The sequence below is a fragment of the Lemur catta genome, unplaced genomic scaffold (genome assembly GCF_020740605.2).
Source record: "Lemur catta isolate mLemCat1 unplaced genomic scaffold, mLemCat1.pri scaffold_47_ctg1, whole genome shotgun sequence".
Taxonomy (NCBI): domain Eukaryota; kingdom Metazoa; phylum Chordata; class Mammalia; order Primates; family Lemuridae; genus Lemur; species Lemur catta.
In genome coordinates, this window is record NW_025423854.1 from 815,337 (window position 1) to 841,092 (window position 25,756).

At 52.5% G+C, this 25,756-nt stretch overlaps 1 protein-coding gene across 18 annotated transcripts; it reads left to right on the forward strand.

The window, feature by feature from the left end:
- Nucleotides 1-1,443: 1,443 nt before the first annotated feature.
- On the forward strand, nt 1,444-22,776 carry LOC123629815. 18 transcript variants are annotated; one of them, XM_045539196.1, is made up of 15 exons: nt 1,444-1,609; nt 6,686-7,598; nt 7,706-7,911; nt 12,801-12,903; nt 13,832-14,046; nt 14,954-15,005; nt 15,658-15,959; nt 16,889-16,940; nt 17,723-17,883; nt 18,784-18,835; nt 19,677-19,846; nt 20,264-20,492; nt 21,183-21,351; nt 21,459-21,645; nt 22,737-22,750. In XM_045539196.1, exons 7-12 carry the CDS (start codon nt 15,680-15,682, stop codon nt 20,362-20,364), a joined length of 816 nt encoding a protein of 271 aa, XP_045395152.1. In that variant the 5' UTR covers nt 1,444-1,609; nt 6,686-7,598; nt 7,706-7,911; nt 12,801-12,903; nt 13,832-14,046; nt 14,954-15,005; nt 15,658-15,679; the 3' UTR covers nt 20,365-20,492; nt 21,183-21,351; nt 21,459-21,645; nt 22,737-22,750. The 18 variants fall into 18 exon arrangements, 17 of the variants coding, with proteins under 17 accessions (XP_045395152.1, XP_045395156.1, XP_045395150.1 ...); XM_045539200.1 differs by having other exon boundaries at nt 6,686-6,819; nt 7,493-7,598; nt 21,183-21,645; XM_045539194.1 differs by lacking the exon at nt 21,459-21,645 and having other exon boundaries at nt 22,737-22,776.
- Nucleotides 22,777-25,756: the final 2,980 nt, after the last annotated feature.

Here is a 25,756-nt window from a genome sequence, read left to right on the forward strand (position 1 = left end):
GATGCACAGGTCCCTGGCATAACAGAGAAGCGGGGCCTGCCCCACCCCGTGTCTTGGGGGGCCTCCAGGAGGAGGTGATGGCTGAGCTCAAACTTTCAAAGTATAAGTAAGAGTGAGCCAGCAAGGGAGTGAGGGGGAGGGAGTGGCAGGAGAGAAGGTTGAAGAAAGGCAGGAGCCAGCCAGTGGCCCTAATCGAGGATCTGGAACTTTTTCCTGTAGGTTACGGATTCTCAGTGCTGGCTGGGTGCTAGAGTCGCTGGGATGCATGGGAAACTGTAATCCCAGGCCCCACCTCTAGGGACGCCAACTTCACTGGGCTGAAGTGTGGTTTAAGCATCAGGCTTTTTACATGTTCTCTCCTGTGATTCTAATGCTCGGCCAAGACTGAGAATCACTTCAGTGGCGGGGTGGGGTCAGCTGGTGAGTGACGTGGTCAGGTTGTGACTTGACATCAGTCATGTAGCAGGTGGTTATGTTGAGGACAGATTGAAGGGAGGATAAGGCTAGGGGCCAGGATATCAGTTAAGGCATTTTTGAGTAATGCGAGTAAAAAATGACTGATTAAAGCTCAACAGGGGCCGGGCGTGGTGGCTCATGCCTGTAATCCCAGCACTCTGGGAGGCCAAGGCGGGAGGATCATTTGAGCTCAGGAGTTCGAGACCGGCCTGAGGAAGAGCGAGACCCCGTCTCTACTAAAAAAAAAAAAAAATAGAAATTAGCTGAACAACTAAAAATATAGAGAAAAAAAGATTAGCAGGGCATGATGGCGCATGCCTGTAGTCCCAGGAGTTTGAGGTCGCTGTGAGCTAGGCTGAGGTCACGGCACTCTAGCCCGGGCAACAGAGCGAGACTCTGCCTCAAAAAAAAAAAAAAAAAAAATATCAGGAGGCGTCCCTGCCGTCTTCATTGCGGCCCAGCCTGCTGGCAGGGTCTCCACAGGAAGAAACGTAACTAGACAAAAGAAAGTTCATGTCAAGAAGGCACAGCAACTAGGCACACGATGCCCCAGATATAAACCTACCTTTGCAGACATTTCAGAAAAACTGCTGCACATTCAGCAAACATGTTGCAGGATCCATTGAAGAGCTGCCTGGGGCCGTGGGGTGACCCAGGGTTATGGGTCCCTGTGTGCTGTGTGTCCTGCCTGCACCTGACAGGGCGTCTGGGGGGGTCTCTTCCTCCTTAGCTCCTCACTTGTCAGTGCACTTTGCACTGCCCTGTGACCTCTGTCTCTCTCTCTGTCTTTGTCTCTCTCTGTCTGTCACCCCCATGGCCAAGGCAGCCGAGCTGTGCCCAAAGCAGAGGAGGGGGTGTCCTGCCTCCTTTGCGAAGGGAGGCCACACGCCATTGGACCCCCCCTTGTGCTTCCCATCAGGCCCCACGGGGTGCTCAGGGGTCTCACCCCTCCTGCCTTCATCTTTGGTTCTTCCTCTCCCCAGTGGGCCCAGTGAGCTGCAGGAGGATGCAGGGACTGTAGGGCTGTCACAGGCACTGACGGAGCAGGGTTTCCCTCCTGGTGGTGCTGACCTGTCTGACTGCCGAGAGCCGATCAGAAGCGCCGCCTCCCTGTCTGCCGAGCCTGAGGTCCAGTCTGTTCTGGATGGAGCAGGTGAGTCCTCCCGTGATGAAGCTGGTCAGTCTCACTGGCATCCCAGGTGGCCTCACTGTGCTCAGTCCTCTGCCTGGGCTGAGCAATGTCCCTGCAGGCTGACTCAGGAGACCCTGTTGGTTCCCGTCAGGTGCTTGGGCAGAGTTTCCTGCACAGAGGGGAGGTGGGTCTGAGAGCTTTGCCGTCTTCCCAGCACCTGGCCGTGTCTCTGCCAGCCTGGCCCCCACTGCCCTGTGCAGGCCGCAGATGCACAGGCAGGTCCCAGCCCCTGCAGCATGTGCACAGCAGGGTCTGCCCGAGTCTCCCCTGTGAGTGGCATCTCATGTCCCCTGCATGTCCTGGGCGGGGCCTCCACTCTGCAGGTGGAGCTGCAGCTCCATGAGACCCATTGGCAATCAACCAGGGGCTCCAAGGTCCTTGTCTCTCCCGCCCTGTCCCCAGGGTCTCTGCTCTCACCTTGGCTGTCCTGGGGCCCTTGGAAAGCTCCAGGCTCAGTCGCACAACCACCCCGCCAGGCCTGGGCTCCCGTGAGGAGGACGGGAGATGCTCAGACACAGGTCTCAGAAGGGAGCTGAGTGTGGGAGGGGACGGCCCTGCCAGGCATCACTAATCACGGGCCAGGAGAGGCCAGTTCTCCTCTGCAGTGGGGTCACAATCACAGAAGGCCACCTCCTGCGTGGCCTCCCTGCGATAGTGTGAACCGTGTGTGTGTGCAGTGCCCAGCCGGGCCCGGCAGCGGTGGCACAGGCGGTCTGCCCCGCCCACCCTCCCCCTGCAGGGAGAGCCCCGGCAGACACAGCACGAATGTCACCTAAATGACACGTGGATGTTTTAGCAAGGATTTTCTCCACGTAGCCATGCAACACCAGGCACGGAAGTCGGGAGTGTGACGGACGCTGTCCCTCGCCCTGTGCTGGGACAGCATCTCCGTCTCCGCAGCGTGGGTTGCGCAGGCTCCGCCCGGAGGGAGGAGGCTCTGGGCAGCAGCAGGAACGTGCCACATGCCCAGCCGTGCTGTAACCGTCCCCTGTGGGACCAGGCTGGGGAGACCTGGCTCTGCAGCCATTCAGGGGAGGGCGGGAAGAGGGTCCACGCAGCTCAGGGCCACCAGCAAGACCAGGCTGCGTGGACAGCCCCTCGGTCTGCGTCTGCAGTGGTGCAAATGGAACGTCCCTGTGGGAGGACAAGACTCCCCGGGGCAAGGGTGGGTTAGGGACACCTGTCTAACAGTCTATGGAGGAGGGTCCGGAATCCGTGAGGGCCACACAGCTGGACACAGGAGAAACCTGACAATGATCACCCTTGACATTCGACACCATAGTGTGGTGACACCCAGCTCAAATATTTGAATGACCTAAGGGAGCCGAGGGGAGATGAGCTTTGTGACAATCATGAGGCTAAATAAGTAAAAACGTGAAGGAGCCTTCAGGGCGTCAGGAGTTGGCCACATTCCCAGGAAGGTTCCAGACCACCACGACCGTGCAGGGAGGGAAAGGCAGGTGGGGAGGGAGTGAGTTCACCTCCAGGGACAGTAGAGAAGGGACCAGGTGACGTGCTGGGTCCTGGGGGAGATTCCTGCCTCAGTGCCCTTCAGTCCTGCCGAGTGTGCGACGCTCGTCCCTGGGCTTCACAGTTCCTTCCACAGACAGGCGTGTCGAGGGGAGATGTTTCCCCAGGAGCCCAGCAGGAACTCTCACCAGCTCTTAGTGAGTGTCCCACTGGAATGATGGTTCGCGGTGGCAAACTGTGCCTTCAGTCACTATGGGGGCCACCAGGCCGAGGGAGGAGCCTGTGCACAAAGACCTGGATGCTGGAAGGTCCCTGGTGCAGGGCTGGGGGGGACAGCCTGACCCCAGGGGACGATCTGCACAAGGACAATTTGGGGGGAAGTGAGGTTGGGTGAGAATGTTGGGCCACAGTGAGCAGGACCACAAGGTGGGGGGGGTGACGTGCGTCGTGTCGTGGGCCGTGGAGAGGAAGGTCTTGGAGGCAGAGCAGGACGTGGTGAGAGGACTGTGGGGGCTGAGCCCGGTGAGGGACTGACAGTGTGGAGGTGGCAGCATCAGGGTCCCAGTCGGGAGGACACTGGGGAATCCAGGCGGTGATGATGAGAGTCTGACACAGTGTGAGCTCTCAGGAAGGTGACACAGAACACTTGGGGGTATCTAAGTTTGAGTGTCTTCCCCTTTTGCCAGCAGAACCAGGGAGCCCCTCGGCTTCTTGCCATTTTCTCATGCAGCCACCAGAGGGCAGTGTGGGACTGCTTATGACAATGCCATTGTTCCACTTCAATACTTTTTTTACAGGTTAGCATTCAGAATGACTTCTACTGTCTTAGAGAATTTTTTAAAAAATGTTTACTTGCTATTATGCTTTAAATCATTTGGAAATAATGAAAACTTCGTAGAAGAAACAAATATAAGTTTATCCCACTGACTGGAAGATCTCTTTACACATGTAGACATGTAAAATTATCAATCAATGAGTCAAGGTGGATCTTAACCAAACAAAATATTAAAAATTAACTGAATATGGATAAAATAATTAAATTTAAGAACTAAAACTAAAGGTCTTAGAAGAAAATGTAGGGGGAAATCTTTATGACCTTGGATTTGACAGTTTTGTAAACATGTCACCAAAAGCTTTAGCAGTAAAAGAAGAAAGAAAAAAACAGATAAATGGGGCGCCAACAAAATTAAAAACTTTCCTGTCTCAAAAGACACTCACAAGAGATTGTAAAGACAGCTCATGGGATAGCAGAAAATACTGGCAAATGATAAACCTATTAAGGATTTTATACCCAGAAAATATAATGAACTCTTATAATTCAAGTACAGAAACACAAACATCCAACTAAAATGGGCAAAGGAATTATATAGACATTTCTCCAAACAAGATACATGAATTGCAAAGAAGCACATGGTAGATGGTCAACAGCATTAGATATAAGGGAAACGTGGAAGAACCCAACAATGAGACCCCAGTCCACACCACTAGGACGGCTATAATTAAACAGCATCAATAGTTGCGTGAGTGCTTGATTGAGGTCAAAGCCTGGATGAATCCTCTGTGACGTGGGGCTTTGCCTCTGGGCTCTTGGCTCTGCACATATTTCATCTTCATTGGAATCATTACCTTTCTCTTTCTTCTCACACTCATTGCTTCTTCCTCTTCCTCCTCACGACAGCACCTTCCCTTAATGGCTTGGGACATGCTTCCCACCCAAATTGGTCTCACACTGACCATGGCATGGTTCCCACTGTCTCCCGTGGGGGCTGCCCTCGTGGTCTCAGGCTCCTCGGGGTCCTCTGTGCTGAGCTGACTTCTGCCAGTCCCGACTGCTTTCACCTCACCTGGATGGTTTAAGGGAAAGTCCAGGACTGCAGAGAACCAGAACCAATCTCTGCCCGGGCTATCTCCAAGGGGGAGAAAATCAGAGGGATGTTTCTAAAACAATGACCCACATGAGAGCTGAGGTTCCCCAGCAATTAAATCAGAGGGAGAAACCTAAAGGAGAATGGAGGAGCTAAAAGCCAGGCTGGGGAAGTGGGGTTCCCACTTGTGTCCCCTACCAGGTGGGACACCTTATGTGGAAAAGGGGACAGTTCCCAAAGGAAGGCCACCATGGACATGGGACGTGGTCTGCTCTAGCTGAGTTGTTCCTGTGGTTATCAGAGTTCTGGGGACCTTTTCCCAGGATGTGCATTTAATGGTGGCCTTTTTTCTTACGTGAGAATCTCTAGGGATATTTCTCTGAAATAGATTCCTGGGCCTTATCTCCAGAGATGTTTTAACAAGTGTCCCAGTGACTCACATGCATGTTCTTTAGCTCTGTGTCTAGTAAAGTCCGGGATGCCTTTCAGATTCATGTTATTCTATTTAACCATCCCAAACCCTAGTGGTGACTGCTGCCCTATTTTCCACATGAGGATTATAGCCTCAAAGAGGGTAGAGAAATTCTCCTTTGAAGCATCCCTGGCCTGCGAGAAGCTGCATTTGAATCTCAGATCTGCTGAGCCGACGCTGTGCTGTTGTTGCTTCCGCACTGACCCAGGATGGAATTTGGCTGGGACGGTGGTTGGGATGAGAGGTCTTTGGTAAAAGTGAATGACTCTTAGTGACGGGGAATGATTCACTTGATTAGTACTGACTGTTTACTGTAGCAGGTGCTTGTGGGGACACTGGAGACCTGTCATCACCTGGGCGGACAGAGTCCCTGGTCTGCTGAAGATCATCTTCCTACTGAAGAGATTATAGATAATCACCTAATATACTTCTTTTGTGATTCTGTTACATATAATTTATCCTTTGTGTTTCTTTGTCACCTGAGACCAGTCATTGATTGAAAACTGAGTATAAATAATAGAACTGGATCAGGCATAGTGGATCCAGCCTGTAATTTCAGCACTTTGGGAGGTCTAGGAGACAGATCACTTGAGGCCAAGAGTTCAAGACCAGCCTGGGCAACATAATACCACAGCATTTCTACAAATAATATTAACAATAATAATAATAAATGAGCTCTGGGTACTGGTGGGCACCCGTTGTCATAGCTACTCAGGAAGCTGATGCAGGAGGATCCCTTGAGCCCAGGAGTCTGGGGCTGCTGTGAGCTGTGTTCATGGCCCTGCACGCCAGCCTGGACGACACAGCAAGACCCTCTTCTTAAAGAACAAAATATAGGGCTAAGAACTATAGAACTGTGATAAAAGATATGTCCCAGGATGGAGACATCTGAGATGTTTTAACAGTGGAAATAGCCATGTTGGATCCCAAATCCCAGAAACAGAGATGTGAGTTCCTGGTGGTAGAGCTCGGTGCTTTGGACAGGGAAGCTGAGGCCCAGGCTTGTGAGGTGGCCCTGCTGCCAGCAAGGGGTGAGGGAGCTGGGGAGAATCTCTTAGTCCTTCTGGGCCTCAGTTTCCCCATCAGGAAGTGAAGGTTCCAACTGCACCTCTCCCAGGGACCTTCCTGCCGGGTTTGCTCTGAGTCTCTGTGGGCAGAGCTGTGGTAAAGGTGCCCTGCGACCCGCAGTGGAGACCTGACCTTGGTCCCTACTCTGACTATCTCCTGCAGGGCCCTGAGCTGAGGCCACACCCTGAGAACTCAGAACTGAGGGAGCAGATGGAGGAAGGGGAGCCGGCAGGTTGGGGGATGAGAATGACCGAAACAAGGACACAGGAACGGTGGTGCAGGTGGACACACACGGGGTGAGAATGAGGACAAATTGGGTTTAGAGATCAGGAGTCACTGAGAGACGCCTGTCATCACCCAAACCCTCCAGGGCCAGCCTGGACAGAGCAGTGGGGATGGGAGAGGAGCTCAGGGCACTGGGGTCCTAGGCACCTGGCCAAGGACACCCACAGGCTGGACTCAGAGCTGGTTCACACTGAGGGAAGCACCAACCCCAAGAGGAGGAAGAAGTGACCGTGAGACCCTGCCCAGCTCCAGCAGCCTCGTCCTTGGGGCTGCCCTGGCAGTGGACGCCCTCCAGGTCAGGGTGGGCTGAGCAGGAGAAGGGTGGACATGCTGCTCTAGGCCAGTGACCCGGGGACAGGGGACCCTTGCACATGAAGTAGTGACACTTGGCTATTCTCTGTGCCTTTCAGTTGAGAAAGGTCTGGTGGCAGCCCAGGGAACGGGCGGAGAGGTCACAGACACGTCATCCCCATGACGCAGTGAACAGGAAGGGAATTCCTGAGAGCAGTCCCGGTGTCACCAGACCCCCACAGGGGACTGTCCCTGAGTTCTGATACTGTAGGGCAGGGGTCTCTCTACAGAAGGAGACGTGCAGCTCCCTGGCAGGAAGGAGGGTGTCTCTCACAGAACACTCAGGGAAGGAGTGTAGACGGGGTGCTGGAGTCAGAAACCACTTTTATTCAGTCACTGACGACCACTGCGGGGAGCCCCCTGGTGCCGGGCCTGAGTGGGAACCGTGAACACGGAGTTGGTGAAACTGTGTCCCAGCATCCACGGAGCTCTCAGGCCGGTAGGCCGTGCATCGTGGCAAGTGTGGTCACGGTGAGGGAGGGTCCCATGGGGTGTGGGGGTGACCTCAGTGGCTGTCCTGGTCCCCCTTCTGTTTGTTTCCAGCAGCTGGTGGGCCCTGGGTGACAACACTCCTGACCTCCCAGGACACCACCAGCATCTGCCTCCAGGTCGTGTCAAGGTCAACAGAGCCAAGGTCTCCAGGGGGAACTGCTGACTCCGTCATGGGCACCTGGAGACACCATGAGGCCAGTTTAGTGGGACCCTTAAGTCCATGTCTGCCAGAAAGGTGACGCTGGTCCCTGTTCTTGTGGGTAATTACATGTTTCCATACCTTCCTAATCTCCCATCACATCAAAATTAATTAAACGATGACTCCATTTTTAGAATTTCAATAGCTCATAATTTACTCTCAGATCTCGCAGTAAAGAACGAGTGTGGAGGGAATAAAGCTGTTTCCGTGTTTGCAGGGAACACGCAGGGACTGGGGCTGGACTGGCTTTCTGCATTCACAGGCTCGGGGAACATCGTGACTCTTGTGCTCAGAGACACAGAAATGTCCCACACCCTTGTTTCACTGTCTGTCCACCCTGTCCCTGTGTGAAAAATCCGACATCTGTGCTCACCTAGGGACGCTGAGCTAAGTCAGTTGAGCTCAGCGAGGGCAGTTCCTGATCCCTGTGGGTAGTGTCCTGTGCTCGTCACACTGGGGGGCAGAGGACAGGAGCTCCGGTCCCCACTGAAAGGAGCTGAGAGTTGTCTGCTCTGAATTCAGCCAGGGGTGTGTGTAGGTGGGGAATCAACAGCTCACCCCCTCGCTCCCCTGCTGATGAGGAAGAGGATGATGAGGAGCAGTGACGGCCCTGGGCTTTATGCACCTCCTCCTGATTCATGCCCACAGCATGTGGAGAACGTCCTGCAGGGAGGGTCCAAGCTTCCTTTGTCACAGTTGACTGTCACACATCCTCAGCATGGGTCCTCTCCATGTGTGTACGTCACAGATCATATCTAGATTGTAGCAGTAAGAAGAGAAGCAGCGCAGTGACGGACTGGAAATCCTTGCACGATGTCTGCTTGGGCAACGGGTCTCTACAAAGGTCAAGAACCTGCTCAGAAAGTGACGCTTTGCGGAACACACGGATGAGCCGGGTCCAGTGTCCTGTGGTGGGAGACAACTGACTGCATCTCGCAGCACCTGGTGACTTCAGGAGCAAAACCACTCTCCACTTGCCCCAAATGGTGGCCCTGTACACCAGATCAGAAGGTCTTTAATGCAGCAAATAAGCTGGGAAAATGGCTCTGCTTCTACGGCCAAGGAATGACATGGGTCTCCTGGGGATGACACAGCAGGAAGCAGATGGAACTTAGCACAGTGGCCACAATACAGCACATGAACTGGCTGCCTGCTGTGGAGCTGTGAGTGAGCTGCTTAGAGAAACAGAAATATTATCTTTTCAAAAACTGTGTTTGGTTGAAATGGGGACCCAGTGGCCACTGGGGCTTAACATACATCTCATAACTGACATCATCCACAGTGTAGTGTGGGGGTGTTTTAGGGTGGAGGGAGACACTGTCAAACGTGGCCGAGCAGTCCTCCTTCCTTCACTCTGACATGAACGCTCGGGGCCCACGATGACATGAGTTCCTCCCTCAACTCAGGCAGGTCCAGCAGGTGAACTGCAGAGACCTGGGCCACAGGGCGTCTCCCAGGTGTCAGGCTCACCAGACCTGGGTGGGACTGGAAGCCAAGAATGTGAGGAGGTGGCGCAGGGGTCCCTCTCCCCTGCCTGCCTGTCCCTCTCAGCTCAGCCTCACCTGCTGTGTCCCTAAACCACATTGCATGTGGTCACCATGGAGGCTCATCACCCCAGCCAGAGTCATGACCTTGACCTTCCCATGTTCAGTTAGTGGAACACAACCACAGCTCAACCGTTTCAGGTCAACACACAGAGCTACAGAACAAGGTTTCATAAAGGTGCTCTGGATCCTTGTCCTGTGCAGCATGTGAATGAAATGACCAAAAATGTAAAACCTGCCATGAGGTTGACAAGTCTTTTCAATAGAGATGGTCACGTCATGTATTCAAGCACCTGCACATGAACTAGTTTAATCACTGTGATGGCTGGGAAAGGGAACACAAGGAAGTAGAAAGAAATCCATTAGCAGCAAATATGAAGTTTAATGTTCAGTGAGAGGAAGTAACAACCCAAAGCACCCCACACACGGGAGGACATAGGTGGTGGGAGGTCACACGTGACGCAGGTACAAGGAGAGACACAGCCCCCTGTGAGACGACTGAAGCCAACGTAACCCTGGAATGCAGCAGGGACACTCAGACAGGACAGAATTTTGTTCTATACTTTCTAATGGATTTGGAGGGATGGGAGAAGATGCAGAGAAGAAAGTCACGAGAGATTTACATTTTTACATCGCAAAAGTTTGACGTTATTTAATTTAGGAAAAGTCGTAAGATCTGTTTTCATGGTAAAGAAATGGTTGGGTGACTACACAACCATGAAGGAAATAAAACTGGGGGGGAAACTGTTCCTACCTAGATATTTCCATACAGACATGGGAATGGACAAGAGGAAACGTGCTGAGATTTACTGAGAAATGAAGGGGTCTGTGGCATGAGCACGTGTCTACACCACTCTGGAGCATGGCTGCTCAGGGGGTGTCCCCATCAGTGGTGTCCCCTTTAGGCCAGACCACCTGGCTTGTGCATCGGCATGGCCCAGGCACCTGGGGGGCAGGGCTCCTAACATTCCGTGCACCCGCACAGAATTCTGTTATGGCGACTGAAGACCGTTACATGGCTTGCTGAGCTCCACTGGCTCACTTTTCTTGGGCTCTGAGCTATAGTCAGTGACTTCAGCTCTGAGCTCCGGTGTCCTGAGCCTGATTGACTACAAAGTGAAGGACTGTTGAGTGCTGTGGGGTGTGGATCACGTTTTTCCAATAGTAAGTGAAGAAGTCCAGTGTTGGTCCTCCCTCAGTCCTGATGAAACCTATTGGATTTGATTTGTTGTTCACCCACCGTGTGTTTGGGTTTCTTCTCCCCAGTCCCAGGCTGTGCCTCTTCTGCCACAGCGGCCAGCATGGCAGGGTCCCTCTGCTCTCTGTCCAGGCAGAGGGCACAGATGGACATCTGGGAACAAAACAGGGAACTGCGCTCCCAGCTGGTGGAGGCTAAACAGCAGGTTCTGGACCTCAGGGAGAAACTGAACATTTCCGAATCAACTGCTTTCTCCCTGGCCAACCAGCTGCGGAAATACAGTAAGTTCTGTAGGTTCACCATGTTCAGTGACAGATGGTTGTGTGTATTCTCTCTGAGGAAATAAAGTTTCTAGACTTGGTGCTTCTCTTCCCTTTATCAAAATAAATTTCATCCTGCTATATTCCCAAGAAGGGAAAAGGGGGTATTTTAACCCTGTTTTTCTGAGGATGGAGAAACTGAGGCACACAGAGTTTGGCCATGATTCCAGGTGAGGAGTAGGGTGGGGCATGAGGTAAAATGTCAGTTATTTATTTCTGCAGCTTCCAAGGAAGTGCCTGTGATTTGGGCACAAGCTACACCTGTTTTTCTTAGGAGCCTGTGTACTGCACAAAATCCTGCAGTCACATAACGTCACTGTGGTTGTAATTTCTGGGACTGATGAGCTTCCGTTCAATTGTGGTGAGGCCCAACAGGAAAGCACTGAGCTACCCCCTGGGGAAGGTTGGGATGGACACAGCCCCTGCTTCAGAGGAGCTTCCAGAGGAGCGTGCTCCTAATGGCAGTTGTGACAATCCTTAGTGACCCTGTCCAGGGGGCTGACCCTGGTGGGAGAGAAGCTCTGCATCCTGGGACACCAGTTCTACTTTGAGTCCAAGAAAGTGATTTGAAACTTAGCTGGAAGGTAGATGGTGCTTCTGGTTATGTCAGGGACACTTTCCCACCTCTGTGTGTCCCCTGAGCTGGGGAACCTTCAGGGACACAGGACAGCCAGCAGGTGCACGTGGACCATGATGGCCTGATCTAGCAGATGTTGGCCCACGTGTGAACAAGGGACGAGGAGGACAGCAGCAGCCCCTGTGACAAGCAAAGCAGTGTGTGGGATGGGCCCCCACCCCCACCCCAGTGCGCCTGGCCACTGCCAGCCCTTGTCCTGCCCAGAAAGAGAAGCCTGAGCGACTGAGGGGTCCTGGGAGCAGGGCACGCGCACAGCAGCAGGATTGGAAGGAACCTCGCAACTCTGAGGCTGAGCTTGCATCCTTTTCCTCCAAATTATTTTCCAATAAATGAGAGGATTATTTTTAAACAAAAGGAATTAAAGAGAAGATTAAAAATTGAAGCCTGTTATGGAGGTGAAGAGATGAGTTCTGGGAAAGGACAAACTGTGTTTTATTAACACCTTTCCATCTAATCATAACATAAGCATGTGAAATACTGTGAAGAGGAAGAACATGGAAGAAGGCTGAAGACCACGTGTACAGCAGGGACCCTGGGAATGTCTCCGGGCACCAATGCAAGTTGTTTGTCTATGGTGTGCCTCAGTTTCCTCCTCTGTTTACATGGTGCTATTGTATCACCTATTAATTGGAGTTGCAATGATACATTCATTAATTCCTGTGTCGCTTTTACAGCAGAGCCTGACAAGAGGAGCCACTGTGAGCTCGCAGGTCTCTCACTTCCAGTGTGACCCGAGCCTCACTAGCGTGTGGGAATTTTCTCTCGGGTCCTCGTGGTCTAACGCCTGATGTCTCCCACAGGCGCATCCGGATGCGATTTCCACCTGTGAGAGGCTGGTGCACTCTTTGCATTCCCAGCACGAGAGACCCACAAATCGTGGGGTCCTCAGGGCCTTCCTAGCTGTGCAGGTGTCACTGCATCGTGCCCAGTTCAGTGATTTCCGTCACAGGCTGCAGCTTGGTCACGAGGCCCGTGATCAGAGTCAGACCTTGGGGGAGAGAACTCTGACTGTCCTAAATCCCAATTCGATTTTTGCCAAGTACCTTTATGTGCCTTTCAGCTTCTCCTTCCTCATCTTGCAATAGGAATTCTCAATGCCATGGAGACGGGAGGGTGAGAATTAAAGGTGTAGAAATCCCCACATAAGACCTGGGACTGCGGACACTTTGGTCCCTTGGAGGGACCCTGCCACCTCTCCTGTGGGCAGTGGCCACAGCTTCCCACTGAGGCCAGCGTGTGTATCTTTCTCAGAGTGTGGCAAGTTCAGGGATGTCCTGGAGTCCGTGCTGGGGGTGAGGCTGGACTTCTGGGAGGAGGAGTGGGCAGAGATGCCGACCCTGGAGGACGAGCTCAGGTAAGGCTGCTGTGTGTGGGGCAGACAGGGGGACGTGTGAGTCTCTGATGTGGGCAGCTCAGCTGGGACATCTAAGAGCCCACCTTGCCAGGGCAATGGCAGGAATGCACGAGGCCGGCATGTTTTTCACAGATATTAATAAAACAAGATGAAAACAAAACTAAGGATGTATTCTGGCCCACAACTGTGACTCAGAGCCAGGTTTTCTCCTTCCAAACAAGAAGTTGTTAGGGTGAAAGTCACGTAACATAAAGGTAACCAAAGGACAGTGACAACTCAGCAGCATTGAGTGTAGTCACACTGCGCATTCAGGTGATGGAAACACTAAAAGCCCTGACTCCACACTGTGCAATATATCCCTGTGACAACACTGCACTTGGACCCGTCACAGACATACAATTAAAACTTTACAGTGTTGTGCAGTCATCGTCCCATTCACTCTGAATCACACTCACCCTGACTGAATGTGGCTTCTGAGACTGTTACCCAAAGAACATTGTCCCCTTGGCCTGGTCATCCTGTGTCTTTCATGCTTTCAACTGGCCCCAGCTGGAGCTGGCACATTGCTTCCTGTGGCTGCGTGTCCAGTCGCAGCAGAACGTGCTGGGTGTGTCTTCACGTGGAAAAGGCCTTGGCCACAGTGAGGGACTGAGGGACACCGTTGTGAAGCCGATTCAGGAAGACACTTGGCTCCTCTACAGAAGGAAACAGGAAGGGAGCATCAAGGATCTCACAGGGACACTCTGTGATGCACGGGAGGCTTTCCCTGCACATTCTTCTCTCTCTTTGCCACAAGCAGGTCACCAAATACGTGCTAGAATTGCACTTGGAAGGCTTCCTGGGGACACCTTCACAGAACTGTCTGCTACTGTGCATATACTCTATTGTCAACTGTGCCTTTTCATATTTGCTTTTGTTCCCACCATAGGGAAGCCAACAGGCTCATTGACCAGCAGGCCCGAGAGCTGACCCGATTGAGGCAGGTGTTGTGAGAGGGGAGAGATGGCTCATTTCTCCTCAAGCAGCACCTGCAGGCCATCCTCCTCCAGGACAATCCTGACAGCTGCCAGGGCCAGGACCTCCGTGAGCACCTGGCAGAGGGGCACAGGCTGGCAGAGCACCTCGCCCGCACGCTCAGCCCAGGTGAGTGGCCACAGGCCCTCAGGACTCTGAGCTGCTCCCAGGTGCCAGCTCGCAAGACACTCCACTCACAATGTGGCTCTTCACCCAGCTGTCCTGGTTTGCACGTCACATTTATGGCCAAGACAGGATCAGGGCTGGCCAGCGGGAGCAGAGGACAGAATACTCAGGGTGGAGGTCCCAATGTCCCCACTCTGTCCTTCCTCCTGATGCACCGTGGCCTTGAACTTATCAATTCTTTTTTCATGGGTTTTGCTTTTGTGTGTTGTGTCCAAGGACCCAAATCTAGGTGACCAATCCCAAGGATTTGTTCTGTAAAATTGCATTCAGTCAAAAGGCCACACTCAAGGATCTGGAAAGACACATGTGGCCCCAAGGTTCCCCACTCCTCAGTGGACCTTATACATATGTAATTAGCTTCATACTTAAGAATGTCTTTTTTGAGCTACCTTAAATCGCATTGTGTATTAATTTGAAATTCCAGCTCTTCATTGCTGATATTTAACTCATCAATTGATTGCATATATTAGCTCTGTATCCTGCAACCTTGCTACCAATGGCTTATTCATTCCAGAAGCATTTTGTTGGTGCCCTCATTGCTAATTCTTTGGGATTTTTTAATATAGACATTAGCTTTTATTTCCTTTCTTTGTCTTATTGAAACAATTAGACCTTCCAGTGTGATGCTCAGTAGGAGTACACTTCTGAGGGTTTGGGCACTTCTGTGACTGCAACTGCCTATTGTTTTATTTCTCAAATTTCTGCAGACTCATACTCCAGCAATTGGTCAATTATGCCTTAGGTTTTCTTACCATAGAAACGGTCCACATGTAGAGATATCTGCTGGTGTTTGTAGGGGTAGTGTGGAGCTACTCAATGTCTGACTGGACATTTCTGAATTTCTATGCAGAAAACCACAAAGATCAGGAGGAGGAGAAGGAAGAAGAACCACCAGCCCCCAGGTAGCAATGAGCAAGCACGGCCTGGAGGAGGGTGGGTAAAATATGGGAGGGCCCAGTTGCACTGGTCAAGGTGTCAAAGTAGCCACAAATTTCACAGCAAAGGTGCGTGAAAACTGTTTGTTCTTTGATGACATTCTCACAACCAGTGAAAAATTCCTTCCATTAACAAGGTTGTTCACTGTCTTCAAGGCATTTCCCATTAACTAGGAGAAAAAGTCAGTCTTAAGAATTTCTACAATCACAGATTCTACCTGTTCTCCCTCCCATGGCTGAACTCAGTATGAGATGCCCATCTGCTTTCTGTGTGGTTGGCCTTCAAATGTTGGAAGTGACTCCGTAGCAGGGGATATGAGCAGACTGAAATATTTGCACCATGTCACCGTATTGCTAGACAGGGTCCTAGAAGGCACAAGAGCTCCTGACCTACACTGTCAGGAGCCTGTGCCCACTGTGCTGCTGCGGGAACAGTCAACACGGTCCACGCAGGAGGCTGAGCCACTGCGTGGTTCTCTGTGTGTGCTGCCTGCCAACACGGTACCAAGGGGACAGTGTCCCCTTCCTCACCATCTCCTTACGTGGCCAGTGCACAGAGCACTTGCTCCTCTCTCACTCCTGCCCTCGAGGCTCCCACATTCTTCCTTTATCATAACAGGATAGCTTTCTTTCTCTTCAAAATGAAAGCCCCTTGCACTCTGTGGCCAGTCCTTCATGCCTGTCATCAGCACCGCCTTGGATCTGGTGTCCAGTCCCTCTTGGTTGGTCCTATTCTTTATCCCACGAGGTTGAGCAGTGTGGAACAGGAGGAGAAGGTGAATGGAGTCCTGCAGAGCCAGTTGGGTGAAGGCCACCTGACTTCTGCCAGTCACCGTGACCTGTGTGACACCGACCAGCCTCCCTGCACCGGTGCCATCCTGTTTGATGAGCAGGGAGTCTCCAGGGCACTGGATGCAGCTAGTGAGTGCTCTGTTATAAGGGAACGACTCCACATTGTCCTGTGGGTAGGCTCTGTGCCTGCTGGGCTCCATGGCAGGTTCAGGGTGGTGAACACAGGGCTCACAGAGTAGGGAGACTGAAGAAATTGTGACAAACCACAGCCACCACTGACGCATGTGCACACAGGTGTCTGCAGGAGTCCATTCTTTGCAGATGGGATGTCTGTTGTCTCCTGCAATGTCCTTTCTAAATGCTGATCCGAACAGCGTACTCTGAGCATTAGTGACTGTCTGACTGGGTGGATATTCTTGCCTATGTCTTTGGAGATAGTGTTGACTCCTCAACTCTAGACCATGGTCTCTCTCTTCTCTATGTTGACCTGTCCTTGATAAATGGCCGTCTATCCACCAGAATACAAACACCTCTTGAATGAGTCTGGAATTATCCCTGAAAACAGGGCAGGGCCCTTGACACCCTCCGTATCCTTGAATGAAAAGTATCCTGTTCTCTAAGTAGCAGCAAAGATCTTTCCTATTTGAGGGTATGGAGATTGCACCCATCACCTGATCTCAGTGGATCATCCCATCTGTACCCATAGCAACCACAGCAGCTGATGGACTAAAGACGGCATCTTGTAGCCACATGTCTAGAGCCACTAGGCAGGCTCTTCCTGTTCACTGGGAAAATATGTTTCATTGTTTGCCCAGACACAGGACAGAGGACAGTGTGACACTAATGGACCAATTCAGGGACAGTCTGCCCAGGGACTCAGAACAGGAAGCCTAGCCGCTTCTCAGAAGACATAGCCTGAGGCCTTCTGGAATATTCTCCAGGGAAAACTGATCTCACACCAGCAGTACTTTCCTCCATGCATTACACAGGCCCCTGGGTTTGTGTTGACCATGAGGCAAGTACCTGTGGTGACTGGTCCTGTCTGACTGTATTTGCAGCAACTCGAGGTGACAGCAACACACAGGAAGGACAAGAGCCCATGGAGACCGGGTGAGTGTGACAGTCACGGGCTGTGAGCGCCACGGCAGCCCCTGGGGATCTCGCTCCAGGGAGCAGCAGAGGGTGCAGCCTAGATCCCCTCACCCCTGCCTGGCAAGATGCGTCTGTCGACCTGGTGGTTCTTACACTGGTTTCCACTTCCCACCAATTTCTCCAGTTTAATAAGCTGGAGTCCTGTGACCCCAGATGAGCTAACCAGTCTCAGGTGTCCCTGCACTCAGGGTGACCACCTCCCTCTCCCATGGGAGGTGACCAGGAGGACAGGCGCAGCTTCTCTCTGCAAGGGTGGCCTTAGGTTGTTGGCAGGGATTCCACAGCAGGTAGTATACGGAGACAAGAAAGAAAAAGAAAAATGTCACATCATTTCCCAGTACTGAGAGAACAAGGCCTAGAAGGCCCGAGATCTCCTAAAGGCCACGCTGCCTCAGGTGCGTCTATTCCCTGCAGCTGGGCAGGGAGAGCGGGACTCAAACGCACAGCAGCTGCGGCATGTGCTGCGGGTCGCTGTGCTGCGTGTCCTGATTGCCCCGTGCAGGGGAGGGCGGTGTCTGTCCTCATCACCGTGCCCTGTGGCCGGTGCACTGAGCGCCTGCCACTACCTCAGACCCCACGGCAGCCGCCCTGAGCCGCAGTCCGAGGAGGGCTGTCTTCCTGTTTCAGGGGTGGCCTCGCCGCCTCTGGGACCTCTGCCTGTGTCCCCTGATCAGGACCAGCCGGGGATGCCGCGGTGCCCGATCTCTCTCAGCTTAACCTACTCTCCTGTGCACCCCCAGGCTCAGCGGGGAGGAGGAGGAGGCGAATCCCACCCAGCAGACCTCACTTCATGAGCAGCGTGTCACCCTCTCCAGTGGCCAGGACCTCTCTGAGTCCCGCTGCCCTTCCCGCTGTCCTGCTGCCCGATGCAGGAGAGACTGTGCCTGCCCGGGTCCAGCTGGTGAGTGTGTCTGGTATAAAGTAGATGAGTCCCAGTGTCCTCCCAGGGAGCCTCCACGTTCTCTGTGCCCCGCACCTGTCACCAGGTAGAGAGATGCCAGCAGACTCTGGAAACACACTGATGTGGATGAGGGTGGCCGCCTGAGTGTTAGGCATAGACGTCAGGGGTGTCAGGCAGCCAGGTGACTCCCGAATCCCAGGCCAAACACTTACCCAGGGGACACAACGACAAGGTCACAGTGGGCACCACAGAGCTAGGCAGAGTGGGGAGACTGCAGAAACTGTCACCGACTCTCAGCCACCGCTGATGGCCATGCACGGCAGGGGTCTGCACGAGCCCGTTCTTTCATGTTGGGACTTGGGACCTGTCCTGCAGGGTCTGATAATTGTTACAAAAGCACCAGTGACTGTCCCAGTAGGTTGGTGTCTTGCCTGTGTCTGTGCAAATGGTACCGTAGTTCCTGGATTCCAGGCACAATCTCTCTGTCCACTCTAATTCAACTGCTCCTTGCCCAGGGTGTGTCGGAATACCAGAGGAAATACACCTGTCATGGCCACATGTGGAGTTGTCCTTGATATCAAGAGAGACGGGACACATAGCTGGAGAAATCCAGAAAAAACCCGTGCAAGTGTCCTGTGACCTTGAGACCGAAATATAACTTTTCCCAGTAAGTTCAGAGCTCACCATGACAACGATCCGCCATGTTGGGGGCATTTTACAAGATGGATCAATACGTGGTCCCTCCCTACTTCGTCAACGTCTGCAGACGAGATGGGCACAGCTCTCTAAGGGTGTCCGAGGTCACATGGGTCATCTGTCTCCAGGCACAGATGGGCCCAGCGTGTGTCACGGTGGGAATGGCACTATTTAATGTCTGGACATTTCTCAATTTGTTTGCAGAGAACTATGAAGAGGAGGAAGACGAAGAAGATCTAGAATCACTGGCCTCCAGGTGACAATGAATTATCAGGGGCTAGAAGCAAGAGTACGACATGCCAGGGCAGGGTGGTGTCTAAGGACAGAATGTGAGGCCAAAGTCACCAAGATTTCACGCTCGAGGCAAACCCAGCCCACTGGTTGTACTGATGCCTTCACTGCCCCGGAGGTGGCAGAGCCTTGCAGCAAGGGTGTCACCTCCCCCATGGTCCGTCTCCTTCGTGGCCCTAGTAGCGTGAGTCTGACCAAGGGAACTGACCAGTCTCAGGGTGTCTTGCCCTTGGATAGATCACGTGGTCTACTGCATGAGGCTGAGACCAGCAGGGTGTGCCTGTCTGCTGTCCACACTGTGGCCTTGGGTCATTGACAGGAATGTCCTCGCAAACAGTCTCCCCATGGCACAAGTTTGGAACAGCAGACCTAGAACACACAAGATCTCAGAGAGTCTATAGGGCCTCAGGCCCCATGTTCCCTGCACTGCTGCATGTGAAATTCACCGTCATCTGTCCCCAGGGTTGACCCAAGGTTATGGGTCCCTGTGTGCTGTGGGTCCTGCCTGCACCTGACAGGGCATCTGGGGTCTCTTCCTCCTTAGCTCCTCATCTTGTCAGTGCACTTTGCACTGCCATGTGGTCTCTGTCTCTTTCTCTCTTTCTCTCTGTCTCTCTGTCTCTGTTTCTCGCCCCCATGGCCAAGGCAGCCGAGCTGTGCCCAAGGCCGAGGAGGGGGTGTCCTGCCTCCTTTGCGAAGGGAGGCCACACGCCATCGAACCCCCCCTTGTGCTTCCCATCAGGCCCCGCGGGGTGCTCAGGGGTCTCACCCCTCCTGCCTTCATCTTTGGTTCTTCCTCTCCCCAGTGTGCCCAGTGAGCTGCAGGAGGACGCAGGGACCACAGGGCTGTCACAGGCACTGACGGAGCAGGGTTTCCCTCCTGGTGGTGCTGACCTGTCTGACTGCCGAGAGCTGATCAGAAGCGCCACCTCCCTGTCTGCCGAGCCTGAGGCCGAGTCTGTTCTGGATGGAGCGGGTGAGTCCTCCCGTGAGAAAGCTGGTCAGTCTCACTGGCGTCCCAGGTGGCCTCGCTCTGCTCAGTCCTCTGCCTGGGCTGAGTGATGTCCCTGCAGGCTGACCCTGGAGACATCGTTGGTTCCTGTCGGGTGCTTGGGCAGAATTTTCTGAACAGAGGGGAGGTGGGTCTGGGAGCTTTGCCATCTGCCCAGTGCCTGGCCGTGTCTCCACCAGCCTGGGCACCTGGGATTTTTGCTTCCCCAGGCTCACACCTGACTGGTGACATCTCCTTTATATACTCAATGTGTTGCCAGAGTCACTGGGTGGTCTCACTGACCCACAGGGACATCAGAAATGGGTGTTCTGGGAGGACGTAGCAGAGAGAGCACTAGGATTGTTCCCACTGAAGCCTCTTCTCCTTTCAACTCCCACGCAGGAGGCCTGTCCCCAAGGGCCTTGGAGTGGAGACTTGAGCCCCTGCGTGTCACAGGTGCAAGCTGCAAACACACAGCTGCAGCCAAGCGCCCTGGTGACTGACTGTCTGCAGCTCCAGCTGGACCAGCAGTGGGGTCGTGGCTGTGGCTTTGCCACATGGAGCCTCCCCTGCGACCCCTGGATCCTCGCAGCCAGCGCTGACTCTGGGCACCAGTGGCTGCTCCTCCCAGGTGGGCAGGACAGGGGAGCAGGAGGCTCTGATGTTGGGGTTGCTGTCACCGTGCAGGGGTGGAGAGGACTTTGGGGCCCAATTGTTCAATGAAAGCTGTGACCATGTCATGTCTAGTCCTTATATCTTTCGGTGATTTATCACTTACATAGTGATTTCACATGGATTTTTTTTAACAGTGTTGATCCTGGGCCCACAGGTCAATTTCCTCACATATCCAGGTTTTATTCCGTTTCTTTAATCTTCTTTTTGAAGCAAAGCACAACCTTTTTTTAGAAACTGTCCAAATCAGTCTCCCCTGTGACTGCCCCTCTAGTTCATCACTTGCAGGCATAGCAGGGCCATGTCCTCAGTTTCCTTCTCAGAAGGACCCACTTTGCTCAGACTGTCTTAACACAGCCCTCCCAGGCCCCACATCCTGTCCTGCCCCTCCTTGCTCTCTGTCCCCTCTATCTCCTCCTGGAGCCTGTGGCCTGGGCCTCCTCTGTCAGGCCATGCCGTCATCTGAGAGGTGACAAGCCCCAGGTACCCAGGATGAGACGAGAGTCACGAGAGGTCAGGAGCCCCAGGCTGGCCCCATGGGGAGGGCTCCTGAGAAGTGCCCAGTGCTCACAGGATGCGAATCCCAGACCCCTGTCCTGGTAACTTGTATCATCTGAGCCTCTGCCCTTCCCTCTGGTCTGTCTTCTAGTTCTTGGATTCCCAGGAGCCCAGCCAAGACTCCCCGCACTGGCCCAGACGATCTCTCCCCTGCTCGCTGGCCCGAGTGCCCTGAAACTGAGGATGAGCGAGAGAAAGTTGCTGTTCAGCAAGTGGAGAGTCACGTGCAGTTTCTCAGGCCTGCAGCTGCGGGTGCAGAGGTAACCCCACCTGCGGTCTCACACACACACACTCCTGCTGCTCTCTGTGCAAGCGGACAGCTCCTCTCCCGCTGCTCTTTCTCTGCCACGTGTGTTCCCTCCAACAGCCGCTGTAACCTCCGTCTGGTCTCGATGGTCAAGTTGATCATTGACTTTGCAAGGCCAGCCAGGTCCCTGGAATGCGCCTGCCAGGACTCAAGAGTTTTCCTTCTTTTCCATCCTTGGCGACCTGTAGCTCCCTAGGAGCAGCCTCTGCTGTGACTCCCTCCAACTTCTGAATGAGAACAGTTAAAAGTGAGCACATTTATTGCTCATGGCAAAAAGTAACTTAGAACCTGGTCCCAGGCAGGAGACCTGCAGTGGCCTTGTCAGCTTTGTGTTCAGCCCCAGAGGTGCAGGGCTCTGCGACGAGGGTGGCGTTTGCAGGGACTCAGTGTCCAGGCACTGTGGACTCATTTGAGCCGACATTAGCTGAAGGACACTGAAGGGACCCTAAAGTGACGTCAGTGTAGAAGTAGTTGCACAGGGCGGGACATCAATCCTCATAGACCATGGGGTCCTTAGACATCTGCTCTCTGTCCATTTCCTTCCCGTTTCTACCTCCACAAGTCCAGGCAAGAGTCCCTGCTCTCTCTGTGCAATTCCATTTGGAATCTCTCCTTCTTCCTTTCTTTGCCGACCCTCTCTAGGAAAATACTATTGCTGTTTCTAAATCCTGATCCCTGTCCCAGCCAGGGTGACCCACAGCCTGCAGTGGCTTGTTCATTTCTCCATTGGACCCTTTCTCTCCTCCTTCCAAACAGTGTGGAAAGGGCCTCAGGCCGGGGTTCTAGTTCCGGGGTTGTCAGCAACAGGTCACGTGGCTTTAGTGGAGTCTCAGCCCTTCGGCACCACGCTCTCCTCGTCAGTCCAAGGGGGACGGGACGTGGAGGAGTCCGAGGTCCCTGCTGGCTCTCACAGCCGGGCTCTTCCCACAGCCGCCCACCCCTCCCTGGAAGTCTGGGACGTGGGGGTATAAGAGGGCCTGTTACTCTGCCAGGGCCCCTCCCCCTGCAGTGTCTGTCTCTGAGTCTGGTGGGTGACACTGAGCATGTCCCCCACCAGGAGGCATGAAAAGCCATCACTTTTCTGCAAACAAGGGAAGAAAGTGGCTGATAGAACCAGGTCCTGGTTGGGCAGGGACAGGGTCCCTATATCCTGCCCCTCAGGGTGACCTTAAGTTCAGGGAGGTTTCCTTCTCCCCTGTGGCTGTCACTGTCCACTTCAGCCCAGCCTCCTGCAGGAGCCCAGTGTGGCCCTGGGTCCGTCCCCCTCAGCCACCCCTCCCGACTCAGCCACCAGCAGGACCTCACAGACTCTCACTGGATTTTTTTTTCTTTTTGCAGATACCAAGTACTGCTGGAACTATGAAAAAACTAAAAGTGTTTCAGAAAAAGTACCATTTCTACCTGAAAAAAAAAAAAACTATAACAGTTGACATGGATAATATTCAGAATAAATATTTTAATTTCCCTATTTATTTCTGTACAGTACCCTTTCCCATATTTTACCCTGTATTTATCATAAAGAGAAAGCATAATATTTTATGTTAAAATATTTTCTTTGACCTCAAATAAAGTTATTTAAAATAAATTAAAATGTGCTCGTGAGCCTATTGTGCTAGTCCCCGTCACCCCCATCCTAGCTTATTCCAGCTGCTGCGACAAAACCCATGAACCGGGGGCTTATGAGCAAATGAAATTCGTTCTCTCCCAGGTCGGAGGCTGACAGGTCCAAGGGGCACCAGCAGGCTCGCTGTCTGACGAGGACCCCTTTCCTGATTCGTCCATGGCCCTTTCTCTTTGTGTCCCCACGTGCTAGAAGGCAGCTCTCTGGGGTCTTCTATGTGGGCCCTCATCCCATTCAAGAGGGCTCTGCCCTTAGGAACGAATCATTCCCTAAAGGTCCCATCTTCTATTGATATTACCATGACACTGCAGGTTAGGATTTCAACGTAAGAAATGGGGGGACCTGGGCCTTCTGACCATAGCACCCCCGTGTGGCATCCTGAGATGGAGGGGGAGCCAGAGGGGGATGGGCAGGGAGGGTTTGGGCCTAGGAGGGGGGAGGAGGAGGAGGAAGGGGAATGTGAGCTGAACAACAGGTGATTCTCTTCCCTGGCCCCAGCATGGCAGCCCGTCTCTCTAGGTCACCCCTGGATCCCACTCTCTGCTCACAGCTCACCCTGGTCCCTCCCCCTGCAGCCTCTGTCTTCTCACAAGAGCAGCATCTCACCCCGCCTCCTTTCCCTGATTCTGGGGACTCTTCCATGGGGACTCCCCAGGCTTAGGGCACATTCTACATGATGCACAGAACTGTCCCTTTGCACCACCCACCTCCCCAGACCCCCACTGGCCACACCCTCACCTTGTGGTTCTGGAGAGTCCAAAGCACAAGAATGTCCCCCATGAAAGGGACATGCAGCCTGAAGCCCTTGAGGTCACACCATCCCACTGCTGAGCCTGACTCCAGCCGCAGATGTATTGGTTTATATTCTGGAGATGAGAAATCTGACATGGGTCTCACTGCACTAAAATCAAAGTGTCAGCAGTGCTGTGTTGCTTTCTGGAATCTCTGCAGGGGGATTCTGTTTTCTTGCCTTGAATTTGGGTACCAAAAATGCCTGCCTTTGCACAAGATGGAGAAACATTTTCCATATGGCTTTTTTTAAAAAATCATTTCCTGTCAATCAGCTGGAGGTGTAACAGCCATTCGGCGTGCGCTGGTTGTCACTGTGAAGAGTTTCCCCTGAGGGTGTGTGTTCTTACAGTCCCAGCTTAAAGCACAGATAGAACCTGGACACTCTAGCGTATCCCTCAGTACACAAACGTTTGGAGATATCCCGTGCATCAGTCTCTCTGACAGATGCGGGATAATAGTTTGTGCTTCAAGACAAGAACCAAATTGTTATGTAGCTGGTGGAAAAGAGTCACGTGCTTCAGGAGCAAATAGAAAAACTGACATCTTACCATGAAGATCAGAAAGGCTGACTGTCATTTGCTCTCCAATTTGTCATGGACTTAGACTATACAAAACCCAGCTGGCCAGTCCAGGGCTCCATTTTGCATCTGCTCACGTGTCTGGAGAGGTGCTCGGTAGGAGCTTAGAAGTCTGTGATGTCTGTGATGTCATCAACCACAGCAATAACAACTGCAATAGTTAGATTGGCTTGACTCATTTATTCATCAAAAGTTATTGGTAAAAAAAACCCCAAAAACCAAACAGAACCGCCTCCCCCCAAAGTCATCCAGAGTCTCCAAACTTCTTCCTCCCACTCTGATCCTCCTCTCCTGTGTGCTTCCCTCTCTTGGATCCTCTTGGGCTCCCAATGGTCATTCGGAAATGAAATGTCAGGCCAGAGCACAAAATCAGGAGGCCCGCACACGGGTTATTATTGCACATTAATGATCTAAAACCAGACACACCCACACACAGTCACTGATAAGTGGATTTTCAATGCGCTTAATTTACCTACACAATTTACCTCCTTGTAAAAGAAACCCGTATACACTGGTGGAGGGAATGTAAAGTAGTACAGCCACTATGGAAAGCACAACGGAGATTTCTCAAAAAACTAAAAATGGAATTATCATTTGATCCAGCAATGTCACTACTGGGTACCTCCCCACAGGAAAAGGAATCAATGTGTCATAGGGACGCCTGCTCGCGCACGCTTATTGCAGCGCTGTTCACAGCAGCAAGGACATGGAACCAACCTCAGTGTCCATCAGTGAATGAGTGGATGGAGAAAATGTGGTGTGTGTGTACACAACACAATACTACTCAGTCATAAAGAGAAGGAAATCATGTCATTTGCAGCAACATGGATGGAACTGGAAGTCATTATCTTAAGTGAAATAAGCCAGGCACAAAAAGACAAATATTATGTGTTCTCACTTATAGGTGGGAGATAAAAATTTTGAATACCTGGAGGTAGTGAGTAGAAAAATAGATAACAGACTCCAAGCATTGGAGGGGGATGGGGAAGGATGAAGAGAAGTGAGTTAAAGGGTACTAACGTAAAGTAAGATAGAAGGCATAAATTCAGTGTTTGATGGCAGATTAGGATGACTGTACTCAACAAAAGTGTACTGTCCTTGGATGACACACACCCTGAATACCCTGACTGGACTATTACATGTTATGTACATGACACAAAATTTCTCATGTACCCCATAACTTTGAACAAATAAAAAACCTACCTTCTTTGTCACTTTATTTCAGTCTAAGGGGTGGGAATGAGAGCAGGGTCATTATGTGAGTAGTTCTTACTTTTGTGACAACCCTGAATAATTTTTATGGTGGGGCCCGTGTGCCCAAGTGCCTACCCAAAGTTAGACAGTCCACTGCAGCCTGGCCACATGGT

Coding starts and splice junctions, on each gene's coding strand:
- LOC123629815 (XM_045539194.1), top strand. CDS start 15,680: ATGAAAGCCCCTTGCACTCTGTGGCCAGTCCTTCATGCCTGTCATCAG. Junction 17,884..18,783: donor TGCCTGCCCGGGTCCAGCTG/GTGAGTGTGTCT, acceptor ATTTGTTTGCAG/AGAACTATGAAGAGGAGGAA. Junction 19,847..20,263: donor GTCTGTTCTGGATGGAGCGG/GTGAGTCCTCCC, acceptor ACTCCCACGCAG/GAGGCCTGTCCCCAAGGGCC.